Below are 21,204 nucleotides of genomic sequence, written 5' to 3'. Positions count from 1 at the left end.
GATGTGGCAGAACAGAAAAAGTGCTAGAGGGAGAATGTATGTCTTGCGCTGATCTCATGGTGCTTGGAGCTTGAGATCCAGGGCCTGGTCCTGTGACCCCCATAGGTTGAGATCAGGAAGAACGGAGCCCAAGCTCGAGGACTACGCAGTGCAATTCTCAGCTGGCACAGTGCGGTCCTGGAAGGCTACTAACCGGTGCACAAGAGCTCGCCATGCACACCTAGGCACATCCAACACGCTGCGCATCCCAACGCGCATTGTATTCCAGCACATACCAGCAGTGCCGCAGCACCCCCTCTACGAACACCGACACACCCCGCACTCTGCACACACCTTCAGCACCCCAGCGCCAGGAGCTCTCCCATTCACCCCGCGCACCCACGGCCGCGGGAGGGGCCAGCGCCGCGAGGCTCCAAACCCCCAGGGCCCCGCCCGCCCCTGCCCGCCCCGCCCCGGCCCCAGCCCCGGCGGGCGCCCCCCGCGGCGCTGCCCCGCCCCCGCCGCCCCGCGCCGCCCAGGGCCTCGGCCCGCCGCCCGGCCGCCGGCCCACCTGGCGCAGCGCCGCCCTCGGAGCCCGTGTACCGGTGCACACCCGGGAACCCCGCGCACCCCGCTGCCACAGAGGGCCCAGCGCCACTGCAGCCGCGCCACCTCCCAGGGCCGGGCCAGCCCAGGCGTCCGCGCTCTCGGGGTGGACTCCCCCCGCTGCGCGCTCAAGCCGGCGATGGCTCCTCTCGGATACCTCTTAGTGCTCTGCAGCCTGAAGCAGGCTCTGGGCAGCTACCCGATCTGGTGGTGAGTGAGTCTACTTGCGTTCGCCCCGGGCCCCAGTGCCACCCTAGGGCAACCGCCCCCCTGGGGCAGGGCCCCCACCGTTGCTCCGCGCACTGGCTGCGAGCGGGTTGTTTTCCTTGGCTGCCACTTGGACCTGTTTGGGCCGCAGCTGGGACGCGGGTGGCGGAGTTTCCGGGGACACTGATTCCCCTGGCAGGAGGGAAGGGAGGGCAGTGAAAGTCCATGCTGTCCCTGGCGTCGAACAAGAATGGCAGAAAGCGGGTCAGCACATGACACTAATGCCTAGGCAATGGTCGAGGAAGGAGTGTAAAAGAGAAGCAGCGCAAGGAAGAGACTCTTCTTAGGTACCTTATCTTACACACACACACACACACACACACACACACACACACACACACACACACACACACACACACACACTTTAAAACAAAGTCGGCAAGACAAGACCGAACAGCTCGGGGCAGCGCAGTTACGTAAAGACAGTCCGAGACCGGGCGGGGAGTGGCTCAGAGCCTGCGGCAAGGCGCACCGGGGCCAGCCGGGAGCCGTGCGCGCTTCTCCAACGCTGTCGCCTAGCTTCTACGTAGCTGTCGGGGTGGAAGGGTCGGTCGGCCGTCCACAGCTTTAATCTAGCTGACAAGAAACGCTGCTGCCGGGAGGGATGAGCAGTAGGTAAAGTAAGGGATTTGAGTTTCCCGGAGTGAGAGGCTTGGGGATTCGGTCTTGGAGAGGCTGGACAGCATCCTCCACTCCAGACAAGGCACACTAGAAGACTCTTCTCAGCCTAGGGATGGAGTGAGATTAAGCAAAGGGAAAGTTCCTGACTCTCAGGCCCTAAGTCCTCCGCACGCAACCCGAGAGAAGGAGAAATTGGGGCGTCCCTTCCTCGGGGTGTGTGACACTCCCTCCCTTCATGGAGCGCAGACTTAAGGTCACCATCAGTGCGCAGATCTCTCCTCGAACACAAGCTAGAGGATTGAGACCGGATAGGGACCGGCGCGCGCCGCTGGTGGAGACTCAGTTGGACAGAAGCCTCCCACAAACATGCGCACACCCCCCCCCGCCCAGGAACACTCCGACAGCTTGCCTGGAATTATAATAATTATGCCGAGGGGAAGGGGGGACCCAGCGAGCCGAAGTACATCTAATCCGATAATCATTTTTCTCTTCGAGATGCTTTAGGAGAAGAGCTGAGAAGCCTGGGGTGGGGATGCAGGGCCCGCTCCGCTGCAGGGATGGAGGGTGGGCTACTGGGAGTCGCTAGGGGCTGGAGAGGCTGCTGGGCAGCGGCTGCGCTCCACAGAGATCTAGCTGAGCCTCCGCTCCCTTGAGATTTTTAAGACCCGAAGGGGCACCTGTGGAGCCCTGTGGCCTCCGGGAGTGAGGATTGCGTCGGGCGCGTCTAGGAGCGCGGACGCACTGAGGCGCGTCCCGGCGTCCGCGGGGAGCCAGGGGCAGCGCGTCCGAGGGAGCCCCGCGGGCTGCCCGCTGCTGCGCCAGGCTTCTAATTAGAACCCGCCGCCGCGGAATTCCTGGGCTCAAGAGGAAGCGCCTTCGCCCCCGCTCTACTCCCATAAAGAAGGGCCTTGTCGCCAGCCTCCTGGTTACCCCGCGTCCTGGGACTTTTGTCCTTAAGGTCGTGGGGGGTCACTAACCGGGTCCGCCCAGGCCCACAGAAGCATAGCCTCCTTTTCACCTGGGCTGTTAGACCCCCCCCTCGGGTGCACCCAGCATTCTCCAGGTGAGAGGGGAGGGGTGTGAAAAAGTGCAGCCCTTAGCCTTCCCACCCCTCCCCTCAAAGGACCGGGGCAACCCTTTGGCCCCAGAAAGTGATACGGAAGTCCACCTGGTATTCATGGGGTTGGGTGACAAGGGCCACCTCTCCGCCCATCCCCTACTTCCACTTTGTTCTCCGTAGGATTCTCACACTTAACAATTCTGCTTCCTGAGACGCAGCCCCCCTCACTCTGGGATGCTGGCTTCCTGGGGACAAGACCTAGTTCCCCTCCTGCCCCCTCTATTCCCTCTCAGTTCCCAGCAGACTCAAAAGTGTCAGCTGGATGGGGCTCGCCCTGCAGAATGGAGAGGAAGGGTCCCTTAAAACTACAGTGGCTGTAGTCACTTGACACAGTGTGGTAGCTGGCTCTTTAATAAAGGTTGTTTTGCAATTTCTACTTACCAACCTTCAAGTGTCTCCTCTTTTCTCTTCCCCACACTATGGGCCTAGATAAGCCATAGCCCCCAATATGGAGAAACATCATGGCTTCTGCTGGGTGGGCTACTGGTGAGCTTCATACAGAGGCAAAACCCGGGACCTTTTCTTAAGATTTATTATATTCACGCTCAGCCTGCACGCTGATTCTTTTACTTGACCTCCCACCCAGCCTGAGCCTCCCTCCCCCCTTTCTGGCCCCCAGCTCCCCTTTCCTATGAAAGTGAGAAAGTGAACCGTAGAGAAGTTCCTCACCTGCAGGACCAAAACCGGGAAATCTCAAATCTGGAGTCATTAGGCTTTTGAAGATGGTGTGGGTCTTCTTGGGGAGAAAGTTGATGCTTCCCTGCTTCTGGTGGAACCGTGAAGGTCTACCTCCTCCCCCGGACCAACTCTGAAGGATGGTTGATGTGTTCAACCCCATTGCCAGTCCTGATACCACAGAACCATCAAAAGTAAGACCTCCATGAGTGCCTGTTCTGGGAGGCAAGTGGACCAAACCACATCCCAGAAGAAGGTTCTCTTCCCTTTCCCACTCCAGTGCCAGGTTCTCTTCTCACAGGGTTAGAACTGATTGGAAAGAGCCCAAGGGAAGAGGAGTGGTTCATGAGGCTAGAAGAAAGTAGGCTCCATCAGAGGAACTCTAAGATGCACCTGGGACCCCCCCTCCTCCCTCCCACTTCCTTATGTCCTGTCTGGAGATGCCAGTCTTGTGGCATCTCTCTGCTTCTCCCCAGTCACTGAGCTAATTCGTGGCAGGGAATTGACTTTATTCAAACTCACAACTCCCTCTATCTACTCCACAGGCTACACTGCTGTGTCCCCACCCTCACTGGCCACTTCTTGCGGTCTTCTCAGTTCTCAGCCCTACACTCATCCCATGCCCTCACTGCCACTTGGATTTCCTGTCTGTGTCCCTGCTTCCCTTTCTCCCTTCCTCCTCAGGGTCCCTCTGATATGGACACATTCCTGTTGGGCCACCAGCTCCTGAGCATGGGAAACACTGCAGAGCAGACAGAGGCAGTCCTCCTGAGCTTCTAACAGTTTCCTCTGTGGGGTTCTCCCTGGTATCTCTGAAGCTGTGTGCTGTGTGTGTCCCAGGGACACTTTAACGAGTCCCATTTCTTTAGAGACCAACTCTAGTTCCTCTTCTCAGCACATGGGTGCCTCTGGCTTCTCACTCTTCTCTGCAGCCCTGATCCTCCCCCCTCTGGGTGCACTGCTGGGCACAGACAGCCTCCAAGGAGTTAGGGCTCTTAGCTTTCCTCCCACCTTCTTGTGACCTGGTGATGGATGCCAGCAGTCTGCCTCACAGTGGGGACAAAGCCTGGTGGAACACACAGGGTAGGAGAGGAAGAGAAAGAGGGAGAGAGAGACTGACTAGGGGGCATATGGGTATAAGATGGAGAGATTACTGATGAGATGGATGGTCCGTCTGTCCATGTAGAATCTCCAGGTTGCCAAGGTGAACAGGTGGGTATGCTGCTGTACAGAGCAAATGAAGAGATGCGAGTGCACAGCTAGGCAAAGACAGGCAAACTGAGGCAGAGTCAAGCTGAATTTCCTGGCTTGCTACGAAGCTGCAGATATCACTCCAGAGCTGTCATTTATGAGACTTCCTCCCAGTTTAGCCCTTAAAACCTGCTCTCTCCCCTCATCTTCAGGCTCCTTCCTCACCTGCCCACCTCTGTCCACCTGCCCACCTCTGTCAGTTCTCTATATTTCTGGTCCCTCCCTCCTCCCCTTTCTCCCTTCTTCCAGTCTCTCACATCACTTGGTCAGTAACTAACATAAAACTCACAAAGCAAAAGAAATCAGGACCCTACGGTAAATCACCACTACTACTAGTACTGCAACTCCTGGGGCATTGAGCTAGGTGTTGCTTCCTCAGAACTGCCAATCACTCAAACTGTCATCATTAACCCCAAGAGGAACATTCAAAGTCAGCCCTTTCCAGAGACCAACTTACCCACTCTTCCACATTTTGATGCTCACACCCTTCAAATGTTATGGGGCGGGGGTGGGGTGGGGTGGGGATGTCTCCAAGGCTGGGTGTCTTTCTTCCACCCAGCTTTATGTCCCCTTAAAATGACTTTCTATGTCATATATATATGTATATATATATATATATGTGTGTGTGTGTGTGTGTGTATATGTATATATGTGTGTGTATGTATATATATATGTATATGTGTGTGTGTGTGTGTATATATATATATGTATAGTGTGTGTGTGGTTTCCCAGACTCCTTTGTGGCCAGAGAGCAGAGAGTGAGTCAATAGCACTGAGTATACTTTAGGCAATTATTAATGGCCTGGTAACAACCCTACATATACAGACATTTGGTCCCTTGTACAAACCTTTGACCTGGCCAGGCAGTGGTGGCACACAGCCTGCTTTTAAAGCCAGCATTTGTGGAGGCAGAGGCAGAGGCAGAGGCAGAGGCAGAGGCAGAGGCAGAGGCAGAGGCAGAGGCAGAGGCAGAGGCAGAGGCAGAGGCAGAGGCAGAGGCAGAGGCAGAGGCAGAGGCAGAGGCAGAGGCAGAGGCAGAGGCAGAGGCAGAGGCAGGCAGATCTCTGAGTTTGAGGCCAGCCTGGTCTACAAAATGAGTTCCAGGTCAGCCAGGGCTATACACATAGACCCTATCTCAGGGGGGAAAACAAAACTAAAACTAAAAAAACCTTTGGCCTGGAGGGTCAGACCCTTAGCAACTCAACATCTTCTTTTGGTATGGTTCAGGATTCAGGAAACAGGACTCAGATTTGTCACCTTGGCCCTGAGAATCAGAATATGATCAGTGCTTTTTGATACATGACCAGAGCCTAACTGTAAAAGATCAGTCAATTCTCTGTGAAGAAGTGCATCTCTCTCTGTGTGGTGTTGGTGGTGGTGGTGGGTATTGCCGCAGCTTAATGACAGTGCACCAACAAGTCCGGTTCTTCTCTGCTTGGTCTGGTAGGCATCTGAGCCTGTGTAGCAGGCTGAAATCACTCATCAGCAGAGCTCTTTCTCTACCTATACCCTAGTTCTCGAATGTGAGGACTGCTGGCCCAGCCTTTGGGATTTCTGCATTTGCCTTTGTTCTGGGAAGGTGAAGAATTAGGCTATTGGGCTGAGAGGGTTCAGGAAGGACCATTTGGATCTCCAACTCCCTCTGGAGAAGGAGGCTTTGTCTTTTGCTTGGCCTCAGAGGCTGCAGCCGAGGATGTAGAGAACTGGCAGGAAGCTGACCTAGGTTCAGGGCGTGAAAAGGCTTCCTGAGGGCTTGTCCTCATACCAGTCTTGCTAGCAAGGACTCGGTGAGTGGCAGAATCCAAGGCTGAGAAAGGGAGCTGGCCACTTCCCTTCCATTCTGAAGGCTGAAACTTCCAGGAGACCGTTAACAACACAAGAGCCACATAGCCCTCCTTAGAATTCACAAAGCCCTCAACTCCACCGTGTGCAGCTGGAGGAAACTTGTCTCTGTGGTGAGCTGTTGATCACATGCTGCATTTAGAGAGAGTTCTGGGACTAAAGCTCAGAGAGAAGACACAGGCCCATGGCCAGAGAGGCCTTAGCTATGTGGGCCTTGCCACCTGTACCCAGGAGCACACCACTCCCTTTGGAAAGAGCACCCTTCTAACACCTATCATCAAAGTCAAGCAGACCCAGTCAGTACAGCTTCCTTTCTCTCCCCTGGCCTTGCTCTTTTGCCCTTTGCAGCCAACCAGTGGGTTGAGTTGAGTGGATGCCCGAACAGAGTCTTTCCAGTGGACAATAGGCGCTGTACTGAAGCATGGTGGACGCGGGGACATGTTTGAATATTTCTGATACTTTCCCCCATCCCACCATGTGACAACCTTCCAGCTCTGAGACCTAGAGGAACCTGGCCTCTGCCTCTACCTAGGTCTCCCTCCAGGGCTCCCCAGGTGACACCCTCGAGGTGTCTGATACATTAGTGCTTCCACATTCCTTCACCAGCAGAACGTGCCGCTGCCGCCCAGAGAGGCTGGCAAACACATGGCCGCCGGCGCGGGAGCCTCCCGCCTGCCAGGACTCGTTCAAAGTATGTGTCAGTAATCCTGCTGGCCCGGCGGGGCAGGACAGGCGCTGGCTGGGAAGGCTTCAGGCAGGGCCCTGTGCTGACTGGAGTAAGGACTTGGGACCCCTCCCCAACTCAGAAAGTGCTGGATCCTCAAGGAGGGCTTCCATTTTCTGGGGATGCTGTCCATTCGTGGGAAGGCAGCGGATTGTTGGGGATCTCAGGAACACAGGTACCGTGGGGACAGCTCTCCATCTGAATGGTTCCTGGACAGCCCCATTCAAAAGAGGACAGTGTGCTTTGTCCATGAACAGAGTGAGTCCCATACCCTGGGTCTCAGGTATGAGTGTGGAAGCCTGGTGATGTCACTGAGAGGCCCAGTGCTCCAGAGAGAAAGGCCTGAGTGGGACCCACAGCATTCTGGCCCAGGACCCTTATCAACAGAGACTTCTCTACTCATGATCCTCCTTGTTCCCTCTGGGCCTGGGCAGAGCCTTAGGAACCCTACCTGCTAGGATCCAACTCAGTGCTTACTGTGCCTGATTCCATGCCAGCAGCGGATAAGAGAAGTCAGGCAAGCAAGGCACTTCCTGCACCAGATATAGATGCAGGGAGAGGTGGACAGACACAGTCCCAGACAGGCAGGTAGCACTCGCACACACACACACACACACACACACACACACACACACACACACAAACGTGAGAGCACATGCACGCAGAGGCTCTGTCCATAGGATGTGACTCTCTAAAGTCAGAAAAGCAATGGAGACTTATATGTCCCACTCCTATCTTGAAGCCTCAGTTAGAATAAAGCCTACCACCTCATTGGGTAAATAGGGAAACTAAAGCCCAGGACACCAGGAAAGGGTGTCACAGTACTCAAGTGAATAACAGTACTGTAGCCTGGCCTCCTCACCTATGTCTGTCCAAATGCAACCCACTTCAGCACCAAGTTACTTCTTCACACAGCCCCTGTCCGCCTGACTACAAGCTTCCACCATAAATAACAGTGGGTCCCCTGCTTGCTCCTGGAGGCTCGACAGTAGCTCACATGGAACTGGTGCCATGACACAAGGATGGGAAAATCTACTTGCGACCAAATAGAAGCTGGGGAGCCTTGGCCCAGGGAGGCCAGTGCTGGCCCAGGCTGGGCTGGCCTGCTGCCCATCTCCCAGTCCTGGACCAGCCTCCTTCCTCTACTGCATGTCACAGCCAGCGTCTCTGCTATATCCCTGGCCAGGTGCCCGGCCTTTCAACAGGAGCAAGGGAAGGAGGAGGGAGAAAAACCATTAGTGTTTGCCGGCTGCAGGCGTGGCTCACGTGGCTGCAGCCACAGGATGAAACTCCTAGTCTAAGGATGGGGCTATGTTCCAAAACATAGCGAGCTCTAAGTAGACGGCGATGCCTACCCCTTTAAAGACAAACTAGGAACAAGTAATAAAAAATTAACAGCATTAGTGAAAATGAAAGCAAGAGGAGTCTGAGATCTGATTGGCATAACACGGGCATTTTCACTGGTGTGGCTTGTTCTTGTTTGACACACACACACACACACACACACACACACACACACACGCTCGCGCGCGTGCGCGCGCATGCTTTTGTAAGGATAAAAAGTTTCAGCCTCACTTTCTAAGGCATAGTTTAAACATCTGCATTTTGGGATCATTTTGAGGGCGGCCTCAGCAGTTACCTGAGGTCTGAAGTGCTTAGGGTCCACTGCCTAACTTTGGCTGCCAGTCCTTCTGCTAGGACCCAAGAAAAGGCTTGGGGTGGGGTGGGGTGGCTGGACCTTTCAGAGAAGGAATGGCAGGAGAACACTAATTTTATTTGGTGGGGGTTTGTCCAGAGGACCTTACAATGTGATGTCAAGTTGGACAGTTAAAATTCTAGCCGAAAGTAAGATTGTAGGCTTCTCCCAAGAGGCTGTCCTCCACCCTGGTTGGCAGAGAGAGGGGAAATGGAATGAATTCCTCCCACCGTGAATCACAAAGGCCAGGTGCAGAGAAATGGGTGCAGCGAGGGTGTGCCTCCTCCCAGCTTCTCCCCAGGCCCAGGCAGGGCCCTCCTGCCCTAGCTGTTTCCATCACCCCAAGGCAGGGTTCAGACCTTACGGTGACCTCACAACTGGAGGAGCTGGATGTGGATTGGAAGTGACTGGTTACAGGGTCTCCCATTCTTAATGCTCTTCCTGGGCAAAAGATAAGGGCTCAGCCTAAGTCAGGACACGGGGTCCTTTGAGTAACCTGAGGGTTCTCTGTCTTTGTCTGCACATGGGTTTACACACGTTAGAGGGATCCTGTGTGAAAGGGGAGGGAAGAGTTCATACAACACTCCTGGAGGCTCAGGGCGGGCCCAGGGGCTCAGGAAAGACTAGGTGCGTTTTGGATGGGATGAAGACCCCCGTTTGTCTGGCTGGTAGCTGTCTCTTGGGCCTTGTAAGCAGGCAAGGGCGACTGGCTAACTGCCAGGGCTCAGGTCCCACTGGTCCCTGTCCCTTCTCCAACCCCTGATATCTCTTGGGGGTTGGATCTGATAAGTATTGGCCTTTAAGAGAGAGCAATGGCTCAAGAGGCCAGTGGAATTTCAGATGTCTAGGGGAAATTATGTCTATCATTAAGTTCTGGGAGAATCAGGTGGAGAAAGCAGAAAAGGCAGGTGGCAAAGGCCAGGTCAGGGCCCAGGAAGGCACTCAGGTGTTTCGAGTTTGGACTCAAGCCTTAGCAAAATGCTTGTCTTTGGAGTATCTTTACAGTTATGGAATGTCAGGCTAGAAGAGACCTCAGATCAGCAGCTTAAAACTGTGTTTCTGTCACTATGCTCCAACCCTACGGTTGGTCACCTACGGTTCAGCTAGGGACACTGAGGCTCCAAGAGTCTCAGAGGGCAGACCAGAATAGACCAGCACAGTGATGAGATGATGAGATGAGTCCTCACAGTTAAGATCATTGCTCTCATCTCCCTTGGTGACTCTCCCTTGATGGAAGTGGTCCTGTAAGTGAAGCCTGCCTCTTTTGTAACACTGTCTCATTTTGATGTGCTAGCTGCACAGTTCGGCTTGATGCATTTCTCTGTATTGGACTCATTCATGAATGTTACTTTGCTTAATACATTTTAAGACTATTACAGTGTATCAGGGCCAAGAGGATGGCTCAGTCAGTAGATTATGTATCTGTTACACAAGCACAAAGACCTGTGTTTGATCCTTAGGACACACATAAAAAAATTATCTGGTAGTATAGTTTTGAAATACCAGTGTTGAGGATGGAAAGACAGGCAGGCCCCCGAAGTTCACTGACCAGCCAGCCTAGCCTAAAATAAGCTATAGGTTCCAATGAAAGACCCTATAACAAGACATAGTTCCTAAGGAACAACATACAGGATTGATCCCTGCCCATCTAGTGCATGTGTTCACACCTGAACAGGAATGCGTGAGGGGGTGCCCTTGGGAGCCAGTGTGCCTTGGGGACCATTGTTTTTGCCATATCAACCTGAAGTCTTGATATAGGCTCCACTCACCAAGCCTTGGTTTCTTGTCCCAGGTGGTCTTGGGTCGCACCTGTCCTAGTTTGTCACATACAGGGTCTGTGAACATATCACTCGTGAGCTCCACCCAGGGCAACTGGAGCTGAGGGTGGGCAGATATGGGAATGGGACAATGATGAGAGATCTGAAGGGACACACACAGCAAGAGATGATCTGTGGAAAGGTCCTGAGTAGCATCAGGAAGGGGCAGCTGTCCACAGGCTAAGCCAACAAGCTTGTGGCATGTCGTTGTGTCATGTGCCCCTGGAGCTTGGACACAAGGTGCCTAAAAGGTGGCATCTCCCAGAGATGCCTTTTTGTTCTGGGTGTTGGGACTCAGGTAGGGGTAGAAGAATCCAGTGCAGTGAGAAGAACAGTGCTGTGCCCCTTGGTTCTTGTCAGAGCAGAGCAGATGCCCCAGATTTAAGAACTTTTGCAGCTCAAGGTGTCAGCCAGACCAGGAAGCCACTTCTAACCTCACTCGCATTGTTGGGGCTCATTTTGTGTTTTTGTAGGACTGAGTTCTCCAGGACTGGGTGGCTGTGGCTTAGGGTAGCCCCTGAGAGTCCCTCTGTGGTCTCAGAGCCAGAAACTCGGAGGCAAACTCCATGCTTTGGATCCAACTTCTGAAAGCACACGAGTAGCATAAACTTAGAACTCAGTGTATGCCCCAAAGTCCTGACATTCTGGGCATAGTTTTGGACCTCAGAACTCTGGGAATACCTCAGAATTTGAGGTGCTGCTAGATTCTGGGCTTGGAGAGGCTTCTGGGGATAGGGGATGGAGTCAGGCAGCTGTGTGTGCTAGAGAGCAGCTGTACTCAGCCTAAGCTGTAGAAACCTGGTGGGCATAGGGACCGCTGAATCATACTCCTGTGCAGTGTCTCAGTGCTAATCCCGTGCCCATGCTCCCAATGGGACAAGAAATAACATTCTCACCCCCAGCTCTGCTCATTGCCATGGGACCTCACCCTGGATCGCAAAAGGAGATGACACGCTGCTGTTACAGCCACATCACTGAGGGAAGACAGCTATCATCATAGTGGGTGAGAACTGGAGAAGAAGGTTACAGATGCTGTTGCTGTTTAGCGCAGCCTGTAGAAGTCTAGCACACACAATAGCAGGACCTCCCCCCCGCCCCCTAAAAAATTCCACCTTGCTCGCCTTCCTATAGCTCAGCTGATTTGGTTCCTCATAGCTGTGCTGTCTCCACTTTCCTTCTGGGCTGTTTTGTTTAGTTTTTCATTTTAAATATATTTTATTTATTTATTGTATGTGTTCATTTGCACTTGTGCACAGGCCACAGCATGCTTGGGGTGGGGGGGTCGGAGGACAACTTCAGGAATCTGTTCTCTCCATCCACAGTGTAGATTCTAGGGAATCAATGATGTTTGTCAGGCTTGGCAATAGGCACCTTTAGTCACTGAAATCTCTCTCCCACCCTGGAATGTGTCTTGATGACTGTACAAAGGGCTCCTGGCACTCACCTTGGAGACAGTGTCCCCTCATTCTGATGTTAAGAAAGAGTAAACCAGTACATACTTGTGGTCCCCGGTGAGGGAGGTTGAGTCTAAAGAATCATGAGTTTGAGGCTAGTCTGAGCTACCTAGCCCGGGCTAGCCTGAGCTAGGCTGAGCTTGTTGCTTAGTAGTAGTTGCCTGGCTGGGGCAAGTCTCATTAGTGGAGAAGGAGGAGGAGGGAGAGAGCCAGGAAATGGTAAGTTAGCCAGAAGTTTAGGAGAACACTTGAGAAAGTCCTGGGGAGGGTCAGAAATTCATTGGCTACATGAAGAATTAGAGACTGAGATATATGGGACTCTGTCTCAAAAACAGAAAAATAAATAAATGAATAAATGTTTGACTTTGTACAGCTTTCCTTCTGTATTCTGTAGGCACAGGCTTAGCCAGCTGAAAATTGAACATGTTTGGAAAAACTGGGCATGGTAGCACATGCCTTCAATTCCAGCACTCTGGAGGAGGCAGAGGCAGGTGGATCTCTGTGAGTTTGAGGCTAGCCTGGTCTAGAGAGTGAGTTCCAGGGTAGAGTTTAGTTAGTAGAATGCTTGCCTCGCACACACTCGGGAAGTAGAGACAGGGGGAGGAGGATTTTAAGGTCATCTTTAGCAACTTAGCAAACTGGAAGTTAGTCTGCACTACATGAGAGACAGACAGGCAGGCAGACAGACAGACAGAACTAAACAAACTAATACAAACCTAAGCTGACCATCACAGCCCAGCTGAAGTCCAGAAGTTTATCGAACCTCCTCAACCCTGCCTGCCCGTCTCCATCGTATGACAGCCACCCTGTTCAGTCTTCAGCATTCCTTCCCACAAGGCCTCTGTGCCTGGGCTTTCCTGATGGTCCAGCTCTCAGGGAACAAGAAATGATCCAGGCTGCGATTCAAGGCACTTCAGAGGCTCTTGGGTCCAGAGAATGTTCTCTTCCACCTTTCTAAGTCCATGAGAGAGAGCAGGAGGGATCCTGCTGGTGCTGCCCACACCCTGGCCTCCTAGCTAGGGGAGGTGGCGAGCAGGGACCTGCCCAGAGGAAGGGAAGCAGAGAAGGCTGACTCAGCATCTCCAGAGGAAGGGGGCTGGGGCGCTGCCATGGACCTGGGAAGTCCCTTCTCTGCCTTCCTTGGGGGCCACTCCCAGCAAGGTGGGTGGGGAGCTGAGGTCTGACCACTCCATGCCATTGGAAGGAGCCCCCTCTTCAGCAGCATCCTCTTCTTCCGAACCCACATCATCAGCACCCAGGATGAGTGCTGGTTTCTGGCATCTAACAAAGGAGACCACCTACTCTTGGGAACTGGCCACTGGCCTAGGCAGTTCCTCCTGGGAAGACAGAAATGGCCAGGTTCTGGCCAGGTTCTCTTTTTCTGCTATTTGAGAATGCTTTCCATTGTCTCTAAGTCTCCTAGTTAACTGCATTCACAGAGTGAAGATTGTCTTCTTTTTGGATGGATAGACAGATGCCCTTACCCTCTTTCTGGGAGCTTTGAATGTGGCTCAGTGGGTAGAATGAATGCCTAGCATCTGTGAAGTCCTATGTTTGATCCCTGGCACTGCAGAGGCAGATGGATCTCTGTGAATTTGAGGCCAGCCTGATCTACATAGTGAGCTCCAAAACAGCCAGGGCTATGTAGAGAAAACTTGTTTCCAAAAAACCACAAGAGGCTGGGCGATGGTGGCACACACCTTTAATCCCAGCACTTGGGAGGCAGAGGCAGGCGGATTTCTGAGTTCGAGGCCAGTCTGGTCTACAAAGTGAGTTCCAGGACAGCTAGGGCTACACAGAGAAACTCTGTCTCAAAAAACGAAAACAAACAAACAAACAAAAATAGAGGAGGAAGAGGAGGAGGAGAAGGAAGACGAGGAGGAAAGGAGTAAGGTAGGGGGAGGGGGGGACATTGCCCAGGCCAAAGGAAAATCTTGCTTTGTCACAGGTAGGAGAGTCTTGGTGAGTGTGGGTGCAGTGGGCAGTGGGGTTCATGGGTGCTGAAAGAAGGAGAGCTGAAGTCCTTCTGGATGTGGGTAACAGGCAGAGAACAGATGAGCCTGATGGGACATGATGGGACCTCTGGTTTTAGGGTGACCAGCCAAAAGTGACAAGGTACAGCAGTGGCTTTCCACCTTGATCTAGTTTCTTCCTCTCTACTCAGAGCACCTAGCCAGGCCCCTCCTCTCTGCTGTCCTTGAGGGCAAGGAGCATAGTCCACTCCATATGGACGTGTCTCAGCCCTCAAGCCAGGACCTTGGACAGTGATTTCTTCATTTCCCACCAAGTGTCTGCTCTCCCCATACTCAGAAGTGCCTCTGTGGCCCATCTAGTGCCATCAGGGACACACAGACAGCCATGGTGGTCTGTACCTAGAGAAGAAAGTGCTGATTCCGCCTGCAGGCAGGGAGGAGGGCATCTCTGAGCCAGACTAACCATGGAGGTCAGGGGCCTGGAGAGGAGAGACAGCTGCTGAGAGTGGAAGCAATCCCCAGCCTACACAGGGCTGGACTTCTTATGAACGTGGGGCAAAGAGAGGAAGGATAAAGGAGCAAAGAGCAGGCTCTGTCATGGTGTGCACAGGGATGCACGCTGCACCTAGGCCAGGCATGTGATGATGTGTGACGCAGGTCTCTGGAGTATTTCAGGAGATAAGAGAGGCCAGCTCTATGGGAAGTAGACCACAAGGATGGATGTGCTGGGGACAGCCAAATCTCTGCATGTGAGGGTTCTACAGTCACAGACTTAGCTCCAGAAAAGTCCTAAGTGTTTGGAAAAGCCGTGTACAGCAACACAGACCTGTAATCCCAGGATGCTGAGACTACACAGTGAGAACCAGGTCAGCCAGTGGTACATAACAAGACCTTGTCTCAAAGAAAGGAAAGAGGAGAGATGGGTGTTGGAAGCCAGGCCCAGGGGCTCGTGCCTGTAACTCCAGCCAGAGGATCAGAAGATCAAGGTCGGCACTGGCTACACAGCAAGTTTGAAGCTAGTCTAGGCTACATGAGACCCTGTCTCAAAAATAAGAAAAACAAGGGCTGGAGAGATGACTCAGCAGTTAAAGATCGCTAACTGCTCTTCCAGAGGTCCTGAGTTCAGTTCCCAACAACCACATGGTGGCTCACAACCATCTGTAATGGGATCTGATGCCGTCTTCTGGTGTGTCTGAAGAGAGCAATGGTGTACTCATGTACATAAAACAAATAAGTAAATCTCTTTAAAAAAAAATAAGAAAAACATGAAAATGAACATGGTGGGGGGAGAGGGAGAGAGAAACACTATTTGGGAAGGTTGCTGCATGTGTACTGACCGACTGACCGTGTGTGGGCTTCCTGTGCTGGCTTTCCCTGCAGTGTAGTGTGACAGTCTGTGGCCTTAGAATCCTTGTCATCTAGGTTTGGCATGGACAGAAAGGTGTGTGGACTATGTGCAAATACCATGCTACTTAATACAAAAGATCCAAATGTCTGCTGTGAGCGTGTGGGTACGTGTGTGTGTAGGCCAAAAGTTGATGTTGGATGTCTTCCGTCACTCCCCACTTTGATTTTTGGTACAGGGTCTGTCACTGAACCCAGAACTCCCCTGGCTGCCTTTGCTCCCCACCTCAGTGCTATGGCTGCAGACATTTGCCAACCTGGTTTTTACATGGGTGCTAAGGATTGTATCTCAGGTCCTCACACTCACCTGGCAGGCATTTGACCAACACCTTCCTCCCCATCCCCTCCTCACATGTTTTTTTAGAGGACATTTGCTTCTCCCCCTCCCCCACGCCTGAGTTGGCTAGTGCCCCACTCCACTGAGACACCTCAGCAGCCATCAACATGCTGTCTCTAGGTGCCCTTCCTGTCGGAAGCAGCTCCGGGCCGATCACATGCACATAGCCCAGAGTCTGTCCGTTTCAAGAGATGGTCTCAATCACCTCCTTGTCTTTCTACCAGGTCCTTGGCTGTGGGACCCCAGTACTCCTCTCTGAGCACTCAGCCCATTCTCTGTGCCAGCATCCCAGGCCTGGTACCGAAGCAGCTGCGCTTCTGCAGGAACTACGTGGAGATCATGCCCAGCGTGGCTGAGGGTGTCAAAGCGGGCATCCAGGAGTGCCAGCACCAGTTCCGAGGCCGGCGTTGGAACTGCACCACCGTCAGCAACAGCCTGGCCATCTTTGGCCCTGTTCTGGACAAAGGTACCCTGGGTGGTTAGGGTCATCTCTATATGGACATCATAAGGCCTTCCAAACTCTACCTGGCTGGGCTTGCTCCTCCCGACCAATGGAGGGCCTTGGAGAAGAAAGGGGGAGGGGAAGGGAACCGTAAGCCCACCAGGCGGGCGGGAGAGGCTTGGAGTATGTTGGGGAGGTGGTTCACCAGCCAGCACCCCTGGGCTGGTTTGGAAAGGAGAGACCGGCAGGAGAGCTAGGTGTTAGTTAGCTGCTGGCAAAGAGCAAATTATCCTAAAGTGTAGTGGTTAAGGCAGTAATTACCATGTGTTGACCTCCTGCTGCCTCCTGCTGCCGGGGGTCAGGGGCTGGGTTGGCTCTGCTTCCCATCCACAGGGAGGTCCATGGGAGGCTGTCTCAGCACCAGTTGCTAGAGAGGGCTCTGAAGTGGGGCAAAGGCTTCTTTCTGTGGTCTCTGAGACCCAGGTCTGAGACAGAAAGGGAGACAGAGATAGAGGAGGCAGAATCAGAGAGGCAGAGAAATAGAAGAGAGACAAAGATGACAGAGACTGGGGGGGGGGAGGGGAGAGAGGGGGGCCGAAGGAGAGAGAACACACACCAAATGAAAGCTTTCATGCCTTGAACAAGAAGGGAAAATCATATAATTTAAATCACTTTAGAACATACAATCTCAGCACACTTAGCACACCCACAGAATTGCGACACTACCACTCCTAATTCCAAAATATTTTCATCCTCTCGAAAGGAAATCCCAAACCCATTATGCAGTGCCCCTGGCAACCACTGGTTTGCTTCCTACCCCTGTGGTTTTCTTATTCTGGACATTTCCTCTCTGTGTAATTATGCACTCTGTGGCCCTTTGTAGCTGGCTCCTTTCACTGAGTGTGAGGTTTACAAAGTTCATCTATGTTGCCACACATATCAATGCTTCATTCCTTTTGATGACTGAATACTATTCCATTTCAGTGTGTGTGTGTGTGTGTGCACGTACTCGTGTGCACCTTAAATTTTACATGTCAAAAAAAGAATTTTATATGTAAAAGATGATGCCATCTGTGGATTTCATTTCTTTTATTGGTATATGTTTATTGTATTGGGTTTTATGTATATCTTCATACACATATAGAATGTATTTTGACCTGACTTAATTCTGCTGCCCAGGACATCAGTCCCCTGTGGGACCAAAGTGGAGAGAGTGGGTCAAAACTCTAAGCAGTGGATGTCCGTGTTTCCTGAGTCACCCAGCCTTTGTGTTTGCTGCAGAGGTCAAAATACAGCACCTGTGGCTTTGCAAGCCTGGCTAGGAAGCATGGACACTGAACTGTCCCCAAGGAGAACAGCATTGTGGAGAAGAGGCTGGGGCTGGGTTCCTGCAGTGGTCTTCCTGTGACCCTGAAGGTGTTTAAATTCTTTCTTCTGGTGAGGTCAAAGCAGATGACCTCATGAGCCTTTGGGGTGGAAGTAACTCTGTTCCCTGCAGTCTGACCCTCCCCTGACTTTCACTTCCAGCAGTCCACTGTCGGCATGGCTCCACCCAGTCCCATCAGCCTCCATTCACAAGCCAGCTCTTCACTTCATATAATGACATCATGCCACCAGTCCTGACCCTATGGTTCCTCTGACCCCCTTTCACCTAACGTCATGACCCACCATTGATTGTCCTTCCTGGTGGCATTCACCAGCTCACTTCCAGGGGTGTTAGCGTCCCTATCTATAAAATGGGAAAGTAATTGCAGCTTGCAACTTGAGAGCTGTGAGTCGGGCTAATTACACAGTTGCTCCCCACAGAACAGCACTGCTGTATACAGGGGAGGATCAAGTCCCTAGGCCGGTACAGTTTACCAAGCATGCCTTATATTATGTGCACGGGTGGTCCATCCTGTGTCTTCATGGGAATGTGATGTGTGTACGTGCAGCAGTAAAAATGCTAGTGTGTACACATGTTTTCCTACATGACCACATATGAGCAGCACACGTGTATTCTGTTGCTTTTTGTTTTTGTTTTTGTCTATTTGTGTTTTGTTGCTATTACAATGTACCTGATACTAATAATTTGAAGAGGGAAGATCGATTTTGGCTCTTGGTTTCCGAGGGTTCAGCCCATGGTTAGAAGACTTCACTGCCTTAGGCAAGGCAGTCACAAGGTAACTGGAATGTGTTACCAAAGGTTTCTTCCTTCACTGGAACCAGAAAGCACAGAAAGCAACAGGAAGGAGCCAGAGGTGAATACCTTTCTAGGACATACCCCAAGCACGCTTCTACCTTCTTCCCCCATGAGCTCCCTGTCTCTTAATGATACCACGATATCCTCACTCTGTCAAGTCTGCTCATTAGTTCCAAGCTCAGGTTCCAATCACCTCAACAGTCCTTCCCAGACAACACTCCATTTCAAAACATAGCAGCACGTGTGGTTATGGTATGTACATACGTGTGCACACATGGCTTCAGAGTGGGGCTGCACTCACATGTGAATCTGTGTGCACAGGTGTGGGAGGAGCTGAGAGTTCTACATCTTCATCTGAAGGCTGTCAGCAGAATACTCACTTCCAGGCAGCTAGGACAAGGGTCTTAAATCCACGCCCACAGTGACACACCTACTCCAACAAGGCCGGCCATGCCTTCTAATAGTGTCACTGCCCAGGCCAAGCATATTCAAACCACGACAGTTGAGGAGCCTTTAGAGATCCTGAGAAGCTGGCCTTTGAAGGTTTCTGCCTGAAGTCTGTGCTGCAGTGAACAAGCCTGACTCCCATTACCACAGACAGAGCCCCTCCAACCTCCTGCTTCTCTGTGATTGACTGAAATGAGCCAAACATTACTTCTGTTGGGTATTTTATCACAGCAATTATAACTAATACATCCACCTCCATGGGGGAGTCTGTGGGAGCATGCACACACACCACCTCCCTCACAATGCTAAAGTGAGTCTCTCACAGGAGCAAGGAGGGCACCCCATGATTCGCCAACTATGTTTAGAGCTGAGGAAGGGGCAGGCTTTTATATCCTGTCATGCTAACAGAGCGGGTAGCGCTCAGTTTCTCCTCTTCACCAGCACTCGGTATTGTTATTTTCTTGCAGCTGTCTTCATGGGCGTGAGCATTTTTTCTTGAATTTATCAGTTATGTGTGCCCTTTATAAAAAAATCTATCTATTCAGTTCTTCTATTCATGTTTTAATAAGGTTATTTCTATTTAGTTTGAGTTTTGATTATTTGTGTTTTCCTTAATCATAGTTTTAGTTTCTCTCTCTCTCTCTCTCTCTCTCTCTCTCTCTCTGTGTGTGTGTGTGTATGTGAATGCTTATGTCTGCCTTGGTGAATATGTGAAAGTCAGACAGTCCGAATCTGGTTCTCTTCCTAACCTGTGGATCCCAGGGATTGAACTCAGATCGAATTGGGTTCACTTTCCAGCCCCGATGTGGCAGTTCACAACCTTCAATAACTCCAGCCTTAGGCACTCTCACACTCTCTTCAAGCCTCCACAACATGGAGACAAAACATGCAGACATTTAAAGTATTTTTTTATTTTTACTTTTAAAAAATGTAAAAATTCTTTTAGTGTATAGCCTGTGTATGGTTTAGTGTACCTGTGTGAAGGTGCCCTTGGAGGCCAAACAGGGTCCAGACCCTCCTGAGCTGGAGTTACTGGCAGTTGTAGCTGTCCAGTATGGGTGCTGGGAACTGGACTTGGTCCTCTGCGAGAGCAGCCCATCTATCAACTGCTGACTGGTCTCTCTAGCCTCCTACAGGAGTCTTTAACTTTGATGACAAGTCCCCAACTCTCTCTTTGGCTTTTTAGCGCTAAGAAAATCTGGCTGAACCCAAGGTCACAGATGTTTGCTCCTCCCTGAGCCCCCCACGCCCGAGACAGGGTTTTTCTGTGTAGCTCTGTCTGTCCTAGAACTCACTTTGTAGACCAGGCTGGCGTCGAACTCACAAAGATCCACCTGCCTCTGCCCCTCGAGTGATGGGATTAAAGCGGTGCACCACCATATCAGCTACAGAAAGCCTGCTTTTTCTGTTTCCTCGAAAGAGTCTTATAGCTTCAAGCCAGAAGTGATGGCATGTGGCTCTATTCCTACTCAGCAGTCAGAAACCTGAGCTCTATACATTTGAGAACAACCTGGTCTATATCCTGGTCTGTATGGTGACTTCCAGACCAGTCAGGGCTCAGCTCACAGTGCTTTTACATCAAAAAAAAAAAAAAAGAAAAGTCCTATAGCTTTTAATCTGACATTAGGTCTATGATTTTGTTTTAATATTTTGATTAAATTTATATTTTGTGTGTATGGGTGTTTGCATACATGTATGTTTATGTACCACATGCCTGGTGCTCACAGAGGTTAGAAGATCCCCTGGGACTGGAGTTATATACAGTTGTTGCCATGTGGCTGCTGAAAATTGAACCCAGGTGCTCTGGGAGATCAGCCAGTGTTTTTAACCCCTGAACCATCTCTCCAGCCCTGCTTGATATATATATATATATTATGTTATTTTTATTTGTGGTATGAGAATGGGATCCAACTTCATCTTTTTTTCTTTTTTAACTTTGGCTTGTTTGTTTCTTTTTTCAAAATAAAGTTTCTTTGTGAAGACCCGGTCGTCCTGGAACTCACCATGTAGACCAGGCTGGACTCCAACTTAAAAGAGATCCATCTGCCTCTGCCACGTGCTGGAATTTAAAGTTTGTACCACCACCACCCACCTCCAACTTCATTCTTTTTTTATTTTCATTTTTATTTTTATTTTTTTAGTATAGAATAGAGTTTATTTAGGGCATGGGGAGGGGAGCTAAGAGAGTAGTAGAGGCAGAGAAAGGCGGAGAGAGTAGAGAAGTGGAAGCCAGCCATGACCACGTGGAGAGAGGGGGGACAAGGGGACAAGGGGCAAGAGCATAAGCAAGCAAAGCTCCAACTTCATTCTTTACTGTGTTGAAATGCAGTTATTCAAACAGCGTTTGTTATAAAGAGTATTGTTCCT

At 51.5% G+C, this 21,204-nt stretch overlaps 1 protein-coding gene across 1 annotated transcript in view; it reads left to right on the top strand.

Annotated features, from left to right (window-relative positions):
- The first annotated feature begins 620 nt into the window (after positions 1 to 620).
- Wnt3a (wingless-type MMTV integration site family, member 3A) overlaps positions 621 to 21,204 on the top strand; it is a 42,716-nt gene continuing 22,132 nt past the window's right edge. The window contains exons 1-2 of the mRNA NM_009522.2: positions 621 to 795; positions 15,991 to 16,232. Of these exons, the coding sequence (NP_033548.1) occupies positions 725 to 795; positions 15,991 to 16,232 (313 nt within the window). The 5' untranslated portion in view covers positions 621 to 724. The remainder of the gene's footprint in view (positions 796 to 15,990; positions 16,233 to 21,204) is intronic.

Source organism: Mus musculus, chromosome 11, assembly GCF_000001635.26.
Source record: "Mus musculus strain C57BL/6J chromosome 11, GRCm38.p6 C57BL/6J".
In the NCBI taxonomy this organism is placed as follows: domain Eukaryota; kingdom Metazoa; phylum Chordata; class Mammalia; order Rodentia; family Muridae; genus Mus; species Mus musculus.
The sequence above is the reverse complement of the archived record's forward strand: the minus strand, read 5'-3'. Positions and strand labels throughout refer to the sequence as shown.